Genomic DNA, 15,762 nt, shown 5'->3' on the forward strand with positions numbered 1-15,762 from the left:
CATCTTAAAGTGCTTCACAGTCAAAGACTTGCTAGGCACTCAAAAACAGCAGTCAATTTGCATAAGGCTAGGTGCTACAACAGCCTTGAGATAGAAGGCCGGTTAATTGCTTCTTAACGGTGCTGGTTGAATGTGGTCAGAAAACTGAGAAGGATGCCCCTTCTACTCTTCAGACTGATGTTGTGGGATCTTTCATATCCATGTGAACAGGCATACAGGGGCTTTGATTTAACACCTCACTCGAAAGGCAACACCTCCGACAGCGCAGCACTCGCTCAGTGCTTCACTGGGACTTGAACATACAACTTTCTAATTTAGAGGTGAGAATGAGCCAGGTCATACTTTAAGTGGAACTGACTCACCTTTCACCTTGGCTTTCGACGGTGCGTGGTTTGCAGCTGCGTCATCGCTGAACTCATCTTCATCTTCTTCTTCGTCTGGCAAGTGCAAGGACACCACAGTACCTTCTGGAAGGGATATATCAGGCCCCACAACCACCTAGGAAAAGTGTGACTGCATCAATTACACTGCATCCAATGCACTTCCCCCAAAGGACATACTGTACATACTGCCATTATGGCAGATACTATAGGTATCTGAACATTCATGGGAATCTGCATCTTGGCTATTATTTCACTTGGTAACTTAAACAATACTGCATTTTGCAATAAATGCATCCATTAGGGTCTAAACAATCCCCAGAGGCTTAAAATAACAGGAAATTTGAAATAAGGTTGTGAACTATTTGGATTATTCTTTGAAAGAGCCGGAGCAGACTTGGTGGGCCGAATGGCCTCCTTCTGTGCTGTAGTATTCTACCATTCCATGGGGAACTTGCCACCATATGGAGTGGTTCAGGTGATTAGCACAGGTGCCTAAAAGAGGAAGCTAGATACCAGCTCATATTGGTAGTGCTGCTGTGGTATTTGGAAAGCTTTAGGCAAGAGCCTGGAAATACCCCAAACTCACAACTGCCACACGACTAAGAATCTGTGATGCCTGCGTCCTAAGTAGGTGGCTGTACGGTGCTGAAACTTGGACTACATGTCAGGAGGAATGGACAGCCCACTTCATTTCATATGCGCTACTTGAGAAAGGTCCTTGGGATCCACTGGCTAAGTAGTGTCCCCAACAATTAAGTACTGTGGCTAACTCAAAGTATTATGGATATGCTCAAGGGATGTTGACTATAATGGCAAGGCATGTCACTAGGCAGCGCCCACTATTACGCTCTTAGCGCTGCCAGCCAATTGGGTGGGACTTCCTCTTCAGTGAAGGACGGAAGTCTCGCTTCTGCCCGTTTAGCCCGACTGCAGCACCATGGCTGTGGGGTGAGCCAGCTCCATGTTGACATTGCTTCCGGTGGGTTGGGAGGGGACAAGCGTGACATTGGCAACACCCAACAAATATTTCAATATTTGATTGGGACAGCACAGTATCCCTGAATTGGCAAAACAATTCTATCTGTAACAAAGCTCTCCTTACTCACTACAAGGAGGGATCTCTTCAGGCAATCTCTTTTTTAAAAGTATTAATTCTCAGGATTTGGGCACAGCTGGTAAGACAGTGGCATCGTGGTAATGTCACTGGACTAGTGATCCAGAAGTTCAGGTGAGTTCTCTGGAGGCATAGGTTCAAATCTCACCACAGCAGCTGGTGGAATTTAAATTGATAAAAATCTGGGACTGAAAGCTAGTCTCAATGATGGTGACCATGAAACTATCAATTGTCATAAAAACCCATGTGGTTCCCTAATGCCCTTTAGGGAAGGGAAGCTGCCATCCTTACCCAATTTAGCCTACATATGACTCCAAACCCATAATCTGTCCTCTGAAATAGCCTAGCAAGCCACTCAGTTCAAAGGCAATTAGGGATGGGCAACAAATGGTGGCCCACATCCCATGAAAGAGTAAAAAAGAAATTGCCCTTCACTTATTTCCACTCAAGAAAGGGGTGGTGTGCTGCCTTCTTGAACCACTGCAGTGAGTGTGGTAAAGGTAGTCCACATGCAGCTGTTAGGGAGGAGGTTCCAGGATTTTGACTCAATGGTGATGAAACAACGGTGTACGACCTGAAAGGGAACTTAGCAGTAGGACTGGTCTGGAGTCTCCAGAATCAGAGTCTCCAGATCAATCTCCAGGACACTGCTGTGTGCAACCCTGGAGAAAAATCATCGGGACATTAAAAAAAGATTGTTTTTCTTTCATTTTCTTTGAACACCTCTTTTTACCAGATATAAAAATATTGAAAATTGGGGGAAAAAAAGGCTGCTTGGCTGACAGTCAAGCATCATCCAATTGGGTAATGAGTCTTTTTGCTTTCCAACTGGCGTAGGAAGGCAGTGCGTCACAAGGATGGATGTGTTGGCCGACTAATGGCTGGAGTGTGGGGACAAGTCATGTGATGAAACCTCCAGGAATACATTTAGTCGCACCTGCTGCCGCTGCCCTTTCAAGGGGTGAACATCGCAACTTTCCTTCACCCATTCTCAGTCAATTTACTCAGGGGTGAGGGGTTACAGTCAGAGTCCTGCTGTATGACGGGAACTGCAGTTAAAGTCAAACATGAGAGTCACCCAGTGCCACATCAATCAGCAGGCCCAAATGCAAGAGTCAGGGGCACCTGTCCTTTAGACTCATCAACCTCTTCAATTCTCAGAGAAGCTGGAAGTTTGAGGGAAGGGGGAAGAACTTCAGCCGAATGATGCCTACTTAAAAAGATGCTTATGGAGAATGCCTCGGACAGCAACCAAGCTCTCTGCATTAGACTGAGTCAGACTTACGTTAAATGCTAAAACACAATGCTCATTCAGTCTGACTCCAGGTTTAACCTCCACTTCGCTGCATACAATTGATCTGTAAATGTCCACCCCATCTCCAATATGGACGTTATTCCAGATGTAGGCCTGGTCGAGTTTCACATTGTCTCCTGTGGGGAGGATGGGGGAAGAAAACAAACACTCATTCATGCTCAAGTGATATTTTAAAGTCTTTCCCAGGTTCTGGTTTGCTTCCCTTCCCCTGCACTCTCATCAGGCATAACAGCCAAGGGATTTGGCTGGCAAGAGTTGTTCCTCACCAGGGCTTGGATAGTTAGAGTGAGGAGAGGAAGGAGAGGAGATCATGGCCAGAGCTCAGCCGTCAATTTCCAGAAAGTGAAATTGTATATCATAGCGGGAATGATAGCAGAGCCTCTGCTCCTCCGCCAGGGTCCTCAGGACATCTCAAAGCACTTTATAACCAATGAAGTATTTCTGAAGTGCAGCCCCTGTTATATGTAGGACATGCAGCTGCCAATTTGTGCACAGCAAGGTGCCACAAACAGCAAGGTGATAATAGCCAGATTTTTTTTTTAAAAAGCGCGGTTGGTTGGGAGATAAATATTGGAAAGGGCACTCCGGAGAACTTCCCTGCTCTTCAAAATAGTGTCAGAGGATTTTTTGCATGTCCACATGAGAAGACAGACGGGATTGCAATTTAGTGTCTTATTCAAAAGACGGTGCTTCTGACAGCACAGGCCTCCCTTAGCACGGGAGTGTCATCCTGGATTAAGTTCTCTGGTGTGAGACTTGAATCCATAGCCTTGGAGATTGCTACTCGCTGAGCAACTTTCGACACTGGAGAACCATGCCTGATGCTCTGTTCCTTAGCAACGGCCTTTATAACCCCTGCTACGTTACAACAGCCACCATAATTTAAAAGTAGTTTATCAGCTGTAAAGTGCTTTGGAACCTCTTGAAGCTGTGAAAGGTGCTGTACAAATGCAAGTCTTCCTTTCTTCCATTATCCAAAGCTGAGACCGTCTAACTCACTTGGGGTCTTGTCTCAGCAGTCCGTATTTACAGTGCCTTTACAGCAACTTTCATTTCTGATTTCCAGCAGTGGCTCTTTTGCCTGTGACGCACAACTCACTCCCTCCCATCAACTGCTCATTTCACACCCCCTGGGAGTTCTCTGGCTTGGAGCGTTTTCTATAAATGTTCACCTCAGAGCTTGAAGTCTCAGATAATTTTCACGCTTCCCCAAATCCTTAAACATCAAAGTGAGTAAAGTACTTGCAGCATGCATTGATGCAGATGGGTTCTGACGGAAGTGCAGAATCTGCACATCTATCAGCCCTCCAGACACCATAACCAATTCTGCTTTTCAAAAACACCGGTGTCAAATGGGAAGTGCATTTAAGAAAAAAGAAATAGGTGAAGCAACAGATGATTGGAGCTGTATCTGCCCTGTTCTCCCACATAAGTGGACATGTTGAGGTACAACCTGAACACGACAGAAGAAATGTCTCATCCTGACAGAAATGAACAAAGGTATTTGCTCTATAGGTGTTACAATTCCCCTAGGCGGTGACACTGAAATATTACCACTAAAGCTGAGCCATTCAGGAAGGAAACCTTTTCAGATAAAGGATATGGGGAATCTGGAACTCTCCCCCACAAATGGCGCTGGATGTTGGAGGTCGATTAAAATGTTCAGGACAGGGATCCAGGATATGGAGAAATGGAGTTCAGGTGCCATGAATTAATTGAATGGTGGAATAGATTCGAGGGGCTGAATGGCCTCCTCCTGTTCCTATGCATTTACTACACTGGCCAATGCCTACAATTAGATTCCACAGCAACATTTTCTAGACAGCAGCCGGAGGTTTGATCATTTTAACACTATTACGGCACCTGGTGAGTTTGCTTGCTTTTACTGCCAGTTAACTCCAATGATAAGCTCACTCACTACATCGTTTGCATTTTCTCACTATCAATGCCCATTAACACTGATGGGAGGCCCTCACTATGGTCCACTCACAATTCTGCTGCAAAACTCATTATAACAGTCCATTGGTGCTCTCGTGGAGGGCAAATGCCCACATTGGCCAATTCTCTGAATGACCATTTATAATTTGTATGTATTATCCGTAACAATTTATCCAACAGGAACAGCCTGTGCTTTGAGCTCCTGCCACATGCAGGGAGATATGTTAGAATGTTTTACAATAGGGAGGACAGATTAGTGGACACCAAGAATGGGATAGCGCAGCTAGGCAAGGTGAAGGAGGAGGGATTTGAAATGATATTTGAAAGTAGGGAGAGCTGGCCAGTTAGAGGAAACTGGACACAAATTTTTGAGAGCAGGAGCTAATTGGCTGAATAAGGATCCATCAAAGGTGGAGCAGAGGGTGTTAGGGATGAGGTGAAGGGTCAGGAGGTGTGTGTCTGAGGAGCGGAACGAGTGAGGAGATGTTTGTGTCTGAGGGGTGGAGAGAGAGAGGGATGAGGAGAAACGCAGTGCAAGATTAGCAGAAAGTGAGAGGTGATCAAGGAAGTACAGCAGTGGAGAGACCAAGGGATATGAGGCTCAGTATTTGAGGAATAAAGAGCACATACAGAGATATAAGGCAGGATGGGATCACTCAGCTACAATTGGGGGGGGGGGGGGAGACATGGAGATAAGGACAAAAATTTTGAACTCAACTCACAGAATTAGAGCTTCGAGGGTTAAGTGGGAATGAGGACAGGAGTGCTGGAAGTGTGGCACAGGGAGATATAAATGCTCAGTCATTGAGTTTAGTTGAGACAGAGGTCGATAGATTTTTGGGGATTAAGGAAATTAAGGGATATGGTGATAGTGCAGGAAGGTGGCGTTGAGATAGAAGATCAGCCATGATCTTGTTGAATGGTGGAACAGGCTCAAAAGGCCCAAATGGCCTACTCCAGCTCCTATTTCTTACGTTATGTTTTTTGGCTACAACTTAATAAAACTACTCAGAAAAATTGCTACAAGAGGCCAATCAGCAACTAAGTCGATTGGTTGGTTGGCACCAATTGTGAACGAACATCCAATTGAATGCACAGTTGCAGAATAACCCACCTACAACACAGTTGTGGCCAATGATGCTGTTCGTTATGAAGCAGTTAGTCCCAATAATGGTGCCTTGGCCAATCACTACATTTTCTTCCATCACACTTCCCTGGCCCAAGCTGACGTCTGACGCTCGGTAGACGTTGTGCCGCAGGTGGACACTGAACCCTTTCTCATCGTCTGTGAAGTTCATCTCCGGTGTCATGGGGTAGACCCAGCGATGGATAATATCCAAACACACAGCCTCGTACATAAGCAGGTTGGAGACCCGCACTCCATATTCATCAGACGTCACGTGCATGTGAATCTGATTCCCTAAAATCTAAAACACAAAGGCGTCAAAATATCTCCATGTACAAGTCAGATCAGACTACAAACACCATTGAAAAGGTAGGTTCAGAGTGTTACTTCAAATTAGTAAGTGACAGTGGGTCAAGTGACCTTGAAGCAGCAGACCAGATATTGAGAGTTTAAATCCCATCACAGCTAGGCATGAAATTGAGTTCAATATCTCTGGTTATTTGTGAGATAAAACTAGAAAAAACGGTAAAAGAATTGATGGGCAGGGGGGGAATCGTGATGACTCCTTTTAAAGCTCAGTGTGTTGTTGAGAGTCGGGATGCTCAGCCTGAAATTTTGCTGAAAGCAAATACAATAGGAACTTTCGAAAGGGAATTTCGGTCCCGAGTTCCTTTTGCTACTTCATAAAGACTCTTTTTAAATAAACTGCTATGACTCCTGCCATAAGTGGGACTGGAGGGAAGCACAGACTGGTGTTCTCCAGGGGTCAGTAGCAGCACCAATGTTTTTCTGATATACAGAAATGACCCACACTTGGGTCACTATAGGGCATAATTTCAAAGTTTGCAGATGATATGAAACTCAGAAATGTAGTAAACAAAGAACAGGATAGTAACAGACTTCAGGAGGACACAGATTGGTAAATGGGCAGACACATGGTAGATGAAATTTAATGCAGAGAAGTGCAAAGTGGTAGACATGGTGGGCCGAATATGTTTTTTTTGTAATTATTCATTCACAGGATGAGCGCGTTACTGCCTGGGCCAGCAAATAATTGCCCATCCCTAATTGCCCTTGCAAAGTGGTGGTGAGCCACCTTCTTAAACTGCTGCAGTCCAGGTGGTATACCTGTTACCACAGTGCTGTTAGGAAGGGAGTTTCAAGATTTTGACCCAGCCACACGGATATAGTTCCAAGTCAGGATGGTGTGTAATTTGGAGGGGAACTTGCAGGTGGTGGTGTTCCCATGCATCTGCTGCCTTTGGTTTTCTCGGCACTAGAGACCGCCTGTTTGGGAGGTGCTGTCAAAGGAGCTTTGGTGAATTCCTGCAGTGCATCTCGTACACGGTACACACACTGCTGCCTGTGTGTCGGTGATGGAGTGAATGCCAATCAGGTGGGCTGTTTTGTCCTCGACGGTGTCAAGCTTCCTGAGGGTACTTGGAGCTGCAATCACAGGGAAGTGGAGAATATCCCATCACATTCCTGACTTGAGCCTTGTAAATGGTGGCAAGGCTTTGGGGAGTCAGGAGGTGAGGTACATGCAACAGAATTCTCAGCCTCTGACCTGCTCTTGTAGCCACAGTATTTATGTGGTTGGTCCAGTTAAATTTCTGATCAATGGTAACCCCCCCAGGATGTTGATAGTGGGGTTTTCAGCAATGGTAAAGCCATTGAATGTCATGAGGAGATGGTTATATTTTCTCATGTTGGTGATTGTCATTTCCTGGCACTTGTGTGGTGTGAATGTTATTTGTCACTTACCAGCCCAAGCCTGAATGTTGCCCAGGTCTTGTTGCATGGAGGCACAGACTGCTTCAGTATTTGAGCTGTGAACGGTGCTGAACATTGTGCAATAATCAGCGAACATCCCCATTTCTGACCTTAGGATGGAGAGGGTCACTGATGCAGCAGCTGAAGATGGTTGGGCCTAGGACACTACCCTGAGGAACTCCTGCAGCGCTGTACTTGGGCTGAGTTGATTGGCTTACAACAACCACAACCACCTTCCTTTGTATTAGGCAAGACACCAACCAGTGGAGAATGTTCCCCCTCTGGTTTCCACTGACTTCAATTTGCTAGGGCTCCTTGATGCCACACCTGGTCAAATGTTGCCTTGATGTCAAGGGCATCAGTCTGACCTCACGTCCATGTTTGAACCAAGGCTGCAATGAAGTCAGGAACGGAGTGGCCCTGGAGAAACCCAAATTGAGTATTGGTGGGCAGGTTATTAGTGAGTAAATGCTGCTTGATAGCACTGTCAATGATACTATCCATCACTTTGCTGATGATTGAGAGTACTGATGGGGCAGTAATTGGCCGGATTGGATTTGTCCTGCTTTGTGTGTACAGGACATACCTGGGCAATTTTCCACATTGCTGGGTTGCTTTATCATTCTAAATTTGATCATTTCTGTGCTACCCCATCCTCCCCGCTTGTTACGGACACCAATGTCCGTACAGTTGGATAATACAACTGTCTGCAATAAGCACACTGTTTACAGCCAAACACCAACCTTCGCTTGCGAGGAGGCTTACACGGAACAACTGCTGCACTGGAGAGACAACTGCAGAATGCAGAGCTACAATGTCAAAAGCCTGCCATTGTAGGAGGAGAGGACAGGAAGACTAGAGTTGGATCCACACGATAACGAAGGAAGGATAGTAAATCTGCTGGCTACTTTTTAATTTAAATAAAGCCAAGCATCAAATTGAAAACCCACCTCTTCATTAACAAGAATCCCACGTACAAAGTCATCCCTTGTTTGGTAGTCAAAGTTATCAGTAAACAGTTCTGCAACCTGGAAAGTAAATTAAACATAAGAGATGGCGGATGCATTTCCTGTCAATAAAATCTACATCACAGCAAGAGTGAATAATTTTGGTGGGCTGGCATCACAAATAGAAGATTGAAAACAATTTGGAGTCCCCATCCTACTGAGTACAGAGCTCTGCAGGTCTCTAGGGTTCAGTTATTCACGATTTTACAACAATTAATTACTACACTTCACAAGTGCTTAACTGTACAGTGCTTTGCGACATCACAAGATCATGAAAGGCTCTATTTACCAGAACTGAGAGGTTCTAACTATCAGGAAAGACTTGTCTCTAGGAAAGAGAAGGCTGAGAGGTGACCTGATAGAGGTCTTTAAAATTATGAAGAGGCTGATAGGGTAGATGCAGAGATGATGTGCCTGCTTGTGAAGAAATCCAAAACTAGGAGCCATAACCACAAGATAGTTACTGTTAAATCCAATAGGAAATTCAGGAGAAACTGCTTTATCCAGAGAGTGGTTAGAATGTGGGACTTGTTACCACGAGGAGTAGTTGAGGTGAGTAGTACAGGTATATTTAAGCAGGAGCCAGATAAACACACGAGGAAGAAAGGAATAGAAGGATATGCTGATAAGGTGAGATGAACTAAGGCTGGAGGAGGCTCGTGTGGAGCATAAACACCAACATTGCCCAGTTGGGCTGAATGGCCTGCTCTGTGCTGTAAACACTGTGTAACATAAATGCAAATATTTCTTTTTACTTTGATCAGCTTAGTATACATGTTTCGTAGCCACTGCCAAGTGGAAATACTGACTGTCCCAAAATCTTTTCTCCCGTGAAATAGATAGGGTGCATTATCTTCACTGACCTGTGGTGAACAGATGCTTATGTGACAGTCGAGGAGATCATGCCGGATTTCAATCTCATCATTGTTCCTGTGGAACATGTGCTGGGGAAAGCAAGACATGAACAGCATTTAGGCAAAACTTCCTATTACATTACAAGCCAAGGGGCCAGTGTAGACATTTTAAGAGCTGTTGCCTCATTTGTGGATAAGCATCATGAACTGTTAGCATCAGCAATTAAAGGTGAATGAAAATTGATGAGAACTTGGATTTAAGCTTTATTGGTGCTATTATCCCCACCCCACTCCACCATGGCCTCATGTAATCCACAAAAACAATAACTTGAATATATGGCAAAAAAACCGCACAACAGTCAGAAGGTAAAAAACAGTAATTTTGTGAATAATATTTTAGTAAAGTGCGATGGTGAGTGTGCAGGACAATTATTAAAGTAAATGTTATGGATTTACTCCCTCAGTAAAGAACTTTGCTCGCCAATACATACCTGGATTTCAGGGATGTTGATTAATGATGCATCCTACAGGATTTTCTTCCCATCACAAGTTAATGCTTTTAAAATCATGCCAGAATTATTCATCTCCATTCCCAAATTACTGGATACGAATTCCCAGTGCATGAATTTCACAAAATTCAACCTACAGCTTCCGTCTCTCCAAACATGAACACATAAGAAAAGAACACATACCACTCGGGTGCAGTACTGGGGAGGGTTACAGGTCTGCCACTGTACCAAAGGACAAATGAACAGAGACATTTAATCCCGAGCCTGTTTGACCATACAATGAGAACATGGCCAGTGTGGGACCTAATTCCACAAAGCAGCCTTTGCCCCATATCCCTTAATACCTCTGATTTTCGTTAACCAATCTCAAATTTAAAATGAACAACTGGCCTAGCATCAATTAGCATTTGATGTGAAGCGTTCCAAACTCTTAACACCTTTTACATTTTGAAGTATTTCCTAAATTCATTCCTGAAAGACCTGGCTCTAATTTTTAGGTTAGGTCCCTGGACTGCATAACCAGCGGAAGTAGTTTCTATTTATCCTATCAGTTCTTAAGTATTTTCAAAGCGTTAACCAAATCACACCTAATCTTCTAAATTCTAGAGATTTGTGTCTACTCTCCTTGTAATTTAACCCTTGGTGTCCAGGTATCATTCTGCTAAATCTACCTTGCACTCCCTCCAAAGCCAATATATTCTTCCTAAAGTGTGGTGCCCAGAACTGAACACAGTACTCCAGGTGTGTTCTAACCAGAGTTTTGTATCGCTGCAGCATAGCTTCTACCCTCTCCAGATAAAGCTCACCTGGGCTACAGTCTTGGTGGGGACAGGTCTTTCACTGCATAACACTGGGGAATAGGTCTGTCAGAATTTGAAAAGATGGAAAGACCACTGCAGTCCAATTAGCTGGTTCCAAGGCCTAAGAAATATGTTAACCACCACTTACTGTCCATGCTATTTATACTGGGACATGCCTGCATCCCAGTGTTGTACAGTGACAGACCTGCTTTCCAGTGTTTTACAGTGACAGACCTGCTTTCCAGTGTTGTATAGTGACAGACCTGCTTTCCAGTGTTTTAGTGACAGACCTGCTTTCCAGTGTTTTACAGTGACAGATCCGCTTTCCAGTGTTTTAGTGACAGACCCGCTTTCCAGTGTTTTACAGTGACAGACCTGCTTTCCAGTGTTTTACAGTGACAGACCCGCTTTCCAGTGTTTTACAGTGACAGACCCACTTTCCAGTGTTTTAGTGACAGACCCGCTTTCCAGTGTTTTACAGTGACAGACCCACTTTCCAGTGTTTTACAGTGACAGACCCACTTTCCAGTGTTTTACAGTGACAGACCCACTTTCCAGTGTTTTACTGAGACAGACCCACTTTCCAGTGTTTTACAGTGACAGACCTGCTTTCCAGTGTCGTATAGTGACAGACCCACTTTCCAGTGTTTTACAGTGACAGACCCACTTTCCAGTGTTTTACAGTGACAGACCCACTTTCCAGTGTTTTACAGTGACAGACCCACTTTCCAGTGTTTTACAGTGACAGACCTGCTTTCCAGTGTTTTACTGAGACAGGCCCACTTTCCAGTGTTTTACAGTGACAGACCTGCTTTCCAGTGTCGTATAGTGACAGACCTGCTTTCCATTATTTTAGTGACAGACCTGCTTTCCAGTGTTGTATAGTGACAGACCTGCTTTTGCCAGTGTTTTACAATGACAGACCTGCTTTCCAGTGTTTTACAGTGACAGACCTGCTTTCCAGTGTTGTATAGTGACAGACCTGCTTTCCAGTGTTTTACAGTGACAGACCTGCTTTTTCCAGTGCTTATAGCTATCTAGCAAATGGTGCTAACCATTTGACATTATGACAGGCATCAATTTACAAAGGTCTTGCTTAAAACGCATTAAGTATGCTGGCCATTTCATGCATTTTAGTTAAGTACGTAACCATTTAAAAATTTGATTTCAGGCACCCTGAGGCTGCCTGAAGACTGCGCTTTCCGACTTCCTCCCTAGTTGTTAACAGTGCGGGAAACTGGCTGAAGCTGCCTGAAGCCTCCATCAGCTACTCGTACAATATGCATAATGAGAAGGAAGAAAATACAGCAAGTTGCTCATGTCCCCTTTTGTCAGCTTCCCATGCTGTGGGAAAGTGGAGACTCCAGGCAGCTTCGGAGGTTATATCATCCACTATGCCTTGGGAAAATCGTGTTCATGACAGGCAGTGGGGGCTGAGAGGTATATGAGGAAGTATTTCAGCAAGCAGGAATTAGTTGCAGGGTTATTCCAGTACAATGAAACGCACCATGGGGAATCGGAATTTCTTCAGTCCACGGGCTTTCTGATAGTGCAGCACTCGGCTAGTTTTGCTGTCCATGGCTGCAATGATGTCGTCCTCTTGGCACCTCGTCCTGTGACCTGGCGACGACTCTTTGAAAATCATCGTCATGACGGACACATTCTTCTCCATCTTCCGCCGTGCCCTACAAAAAAAGGAGCAACAGGTGATAAAGAGCTGCAAGAACAATCTGACATTCCCATGGATTCCACTTTCATGAACTGAGGATATCAGACTTAACAAGAATGTTACAAATCTGAGTCTGCCTCAGTTATTCTCACAGATGATTCACAATGGGCCGAAGGGCCTCTTTCCATGCTGTAGAACTCTATAACTCTACATAAAGATGCTAATCAATGGTCTGAATGTCTTACATTCAGGGGTGTGCCCACGTTATTCCTGAGTGTGGAAGTAACAGAAGGTTGAGGAAGGCAATACAGTAGATGTTATGTATATGGACTTTCAAAAAGCAATTGATAAAATACCACATATCAGGCTTATTTGGAAAATAGAAGCACACGGGATTAATGGGATAGTGGCAATTTAGTATTCAAATGGCTAAGGGATAGGAGACAGAGGGTAGCATTGAACAGATATTTTTCTGACTGGAGGGAAGTATGCAGTGGGATCCCTCAGGGGTTAGTATTAATACCATTTGTTTTTCTTATAACCTGAACTGAGCTATAGGAAGTGCGGTTTTGAAGTTTGAAATTATTACAAAACTTGGCAAAGTAGTAAATAGTAAGCATGATAGCAGACTTCAGAGGGGCACAGACAGACTGGTGAGATGGACAAACAGGTGGCAGTTGCAATTTAATGGAGCTAAGTGATATACTTTGAGAGAAACAATATGGAGAGACAGTATAATCTAAATGGCACTATTTTGAGGGGTGCAAGAACTAAGGGATCTGGGGATGCATAACCACAAATCTTTGAAGGTGACAGCAAGTTGATAAAGCTTTTAAGAAAGTGTATCAGGTGCTTGGCTTTGTAAATAGGGGCAACGAATACAAAAACAAGGAAGTTAAGCAAAACATTTTCAAATCAGTGGTTAGGCCTCAACTGGAGTACTGAGTACAAATTCTGAGCACAACACTTTAGGAAAGATGTCAGGCCTCGGAGATGGTACAGAGGAAGTTCACCGGGATGACACCAGGAATGAGGAACTTCAAGTATGTAGAAACATTGGAGCAGCTGAGGTTGTTCTCCGAGAGCAGAGAAAGTTAAGGGGGTGGGGAAAGGGGGCCTAATGAAGTCACAGAATCTTTACAGTGCAGGAGGAAGCCATTTGGCCCATCAAGTCTGCACTGGCTCTCTGAAAGAGCATTCTAGTCAGTCCCACTCCCCTGCCTTATCCCCAAAACCCTGCACATTCATTCTTTTCAGATAGCAATCCAATTCCCTTTTGAATAGCACGATTTAACCTGCCTTTAATACCCTCTCAGGAAGTTCAGTCCAGACTCCAACCACCCTCTGGGTGAAAAATTCTTTGCTTACATCATTTTTACTCCTTTTGCCAATTATTTTGAATCTGTGCCCTTTAGCTCTTGTTGCTCTCTTATCTTGTTGCTCTCTTAAGTGGGAACAGTTTCTCACTATTTACCCTTGGCATACCCCTCAGGATCTTGAATACCTCTATCAAGTTTCCTCTCAGCCTTCTTTTCTCCAAGGAAAACAGTCCCAACCTCTTCAATCTATCCTTATATCTACAGCACTTTATCCCTGGAATCATTCTTGTGAATCTCCTCTGTACTCTCTCTGATGCCTTCACATCCTTCCTCAAGTTCAGCGTCCAGAACTATACGCAAAACTCCAGGTCAGGCCTAACTAGTGTCTTATATAAGTTCAACATGACCTCCTTACTCTTGTACTCAATGCCCCTATTGATAAAGCCTAAGGCACTATATGCTTTATTAACTGTTCTCTCAACATGCCCTACCATCTTCAATGGCCTATTTACGTATACACCGAGGTCCCTCTGTTCCTGCACCTTTATTTTATACTGTCTCTCCATATTCTTTCTGCCAAAATGAATCACCTCACATTTGTCTGCATTGAACTTCATCTGCCACTTGTCTGCCCAATCGACCATCATGTCTATGATCTTTTGAAGTTCAAGACTATCCTCATCACAGTTGACGTCTCCAATCTTCGTATCATCTGCAAATTTTGAAATCATGCCCTGAATGCCACAATCTAAGTCATTAATATATATCAGGAAGAGCAAGGGTGCCAACACTGACCCCGGGGAACTCCACTACAGACCTTCCTCCAATCTGAAAAACACCATTTATCACTAGTTTCTATTTCCTGTCACTCAGCCAATTTCTTCTCCATGTGTCTACCTCCCCTTTTCTTCCATGAGCTAGAATTTTGCTTACAAGTTTGTTGTGTGGCACCGTATCAAATGCCTTTTGAAAATCCATATATACATTAACAGCATTGCCTTTATCAGCCTTTTGTTATCTCCTCAAAAAACTCCAGCTAGTTAAACATGATTTTCCCTTAATGAATCCATGTTGGCTTTCCTTAATTATCCTTCACTTGTCTAAGTGATTATTGATTTTGCCCCGAACTATCGTTTTCAGAATTTTCCCTACCACTGAAGTCAAACTGACTGGTCTGTAGTTGCTGGTTGAATCCTTGCATCCCTTTTTGAACAAGGGTATAACATTTACAATTCTCCAGTCCTCTGGCAAAACCCCTACGTCAAGAAACATTGGAAGATTATCACGAGTGCCTCTGCAATTTCCACTCTCATTTCCCTCAGTACCCTTGGATACATCTCATAAAGTCCTGGTAACTTATCTATTTTAAGTATACATAGCGTTTCTAATGCCTCCTCCTTCTCAACTGTAAATTCTTTGAGAGTAAAGGCAATGCTGTCGATGTATATACCGCCCTTTTTTATTTACATGCTTATAGAAGACCTTGGGATTCCCCTTTATGTTAACTCCAGTATCATTTCAGGCTCTCTCCTTGCTTTTCTTATTATTTTCATCACTTCCCCTCTGGTCCTTCTATATTCAGCCTGATTCTCCATTGTATTTTCTACCTGACATCTGCCGTATGCGCACTTCTTCCTTTTCATCTTCACCTCCATCTCTCTCGCCATCCAGGGCGCTCTGGATTTATCTGTCCTACCTTTCCTGTTCAAGGGAATATACCTTGACATTGCCTGCAATACTCTTTCTTTGAAGGTGGCCCATTGATCAGCCACCGTTTTTTCTGCCAACCTTTGATTCCAAATTACTCAACTCAGATAATTCTCATCTCATCGAAGTTGGCTTTCTCCCAATTAATTAGCCCTGCTCTTGATTGAGCCTTGTCCCTTTCCATGGCCAATCTAAATGTTATGATACAATGGTCACTGACCCCTAAATGTTCTCTCACTGATATTTGA

General features: G+C 43.9%; 1 protein-coding gene and 1 long non-coding RNA gene across 2 annotated transcripts in view; both read right to left on the reverse strand.

The window, feature by feature from the left end:
• The window catches only part of LOC144694029 (uncharacterized), a 406,257-nt gene that overhangs the window by 31,018 nt on the left and 359,477 nt on the right, over positions 1–15,762 (reverse strand). The window lies entirely within an intron of this gene.
• eif2b5 (eukaryotic translation initiation factor 2B, subunit 5 epsilon) overlaps positions 1–15,762 on the reverse strand; it is a 57,672-nt gene that overhangs the window by 24,600 nt on the left and 17,310 nt on the right. The window contains exons 4-9 of the mRNA XM_078564362.1: positions 12,327–12,504; positions 9,520–9,600; positions 8,600–8,677; positions 5,865–6,177; positions 2,783–2,928; positions 363–498 (exon numbers count right to left, since the gene is read on the reverse strand). Of these exons, the coding sequence (XP_078420488.1) occupies positions 363–498; positions 2,783–2,928; positions 5,865–6,177; positions 8,600–8,677; positions 9,520–9,600; positions 12,327–12,504 (932 nt within the window). The remainder of the gene's footprint in view (positions 1–362; positions 499–2,782; positions 2,929–5,864; positions 6,178–8,599; positions 8,678–9,519; positions 9,601–12,326; positions 12,505–15,762) is intronic.

The sequence above is a fragment of the Cetorhinus maximus genome, chromosome 19 (assembly GCF_964194155.1).
Source record: "Cetorhinus maximus chromosome 19, sCetMax3.hap1.1, whole genome shotgun sequence".
NCBI lineage: Eukaryota > Metazoa > Chordata > Chondrichthyes > Lamniformes > Cetorhinidae > Cetorhinus > Cetorhinus maximus.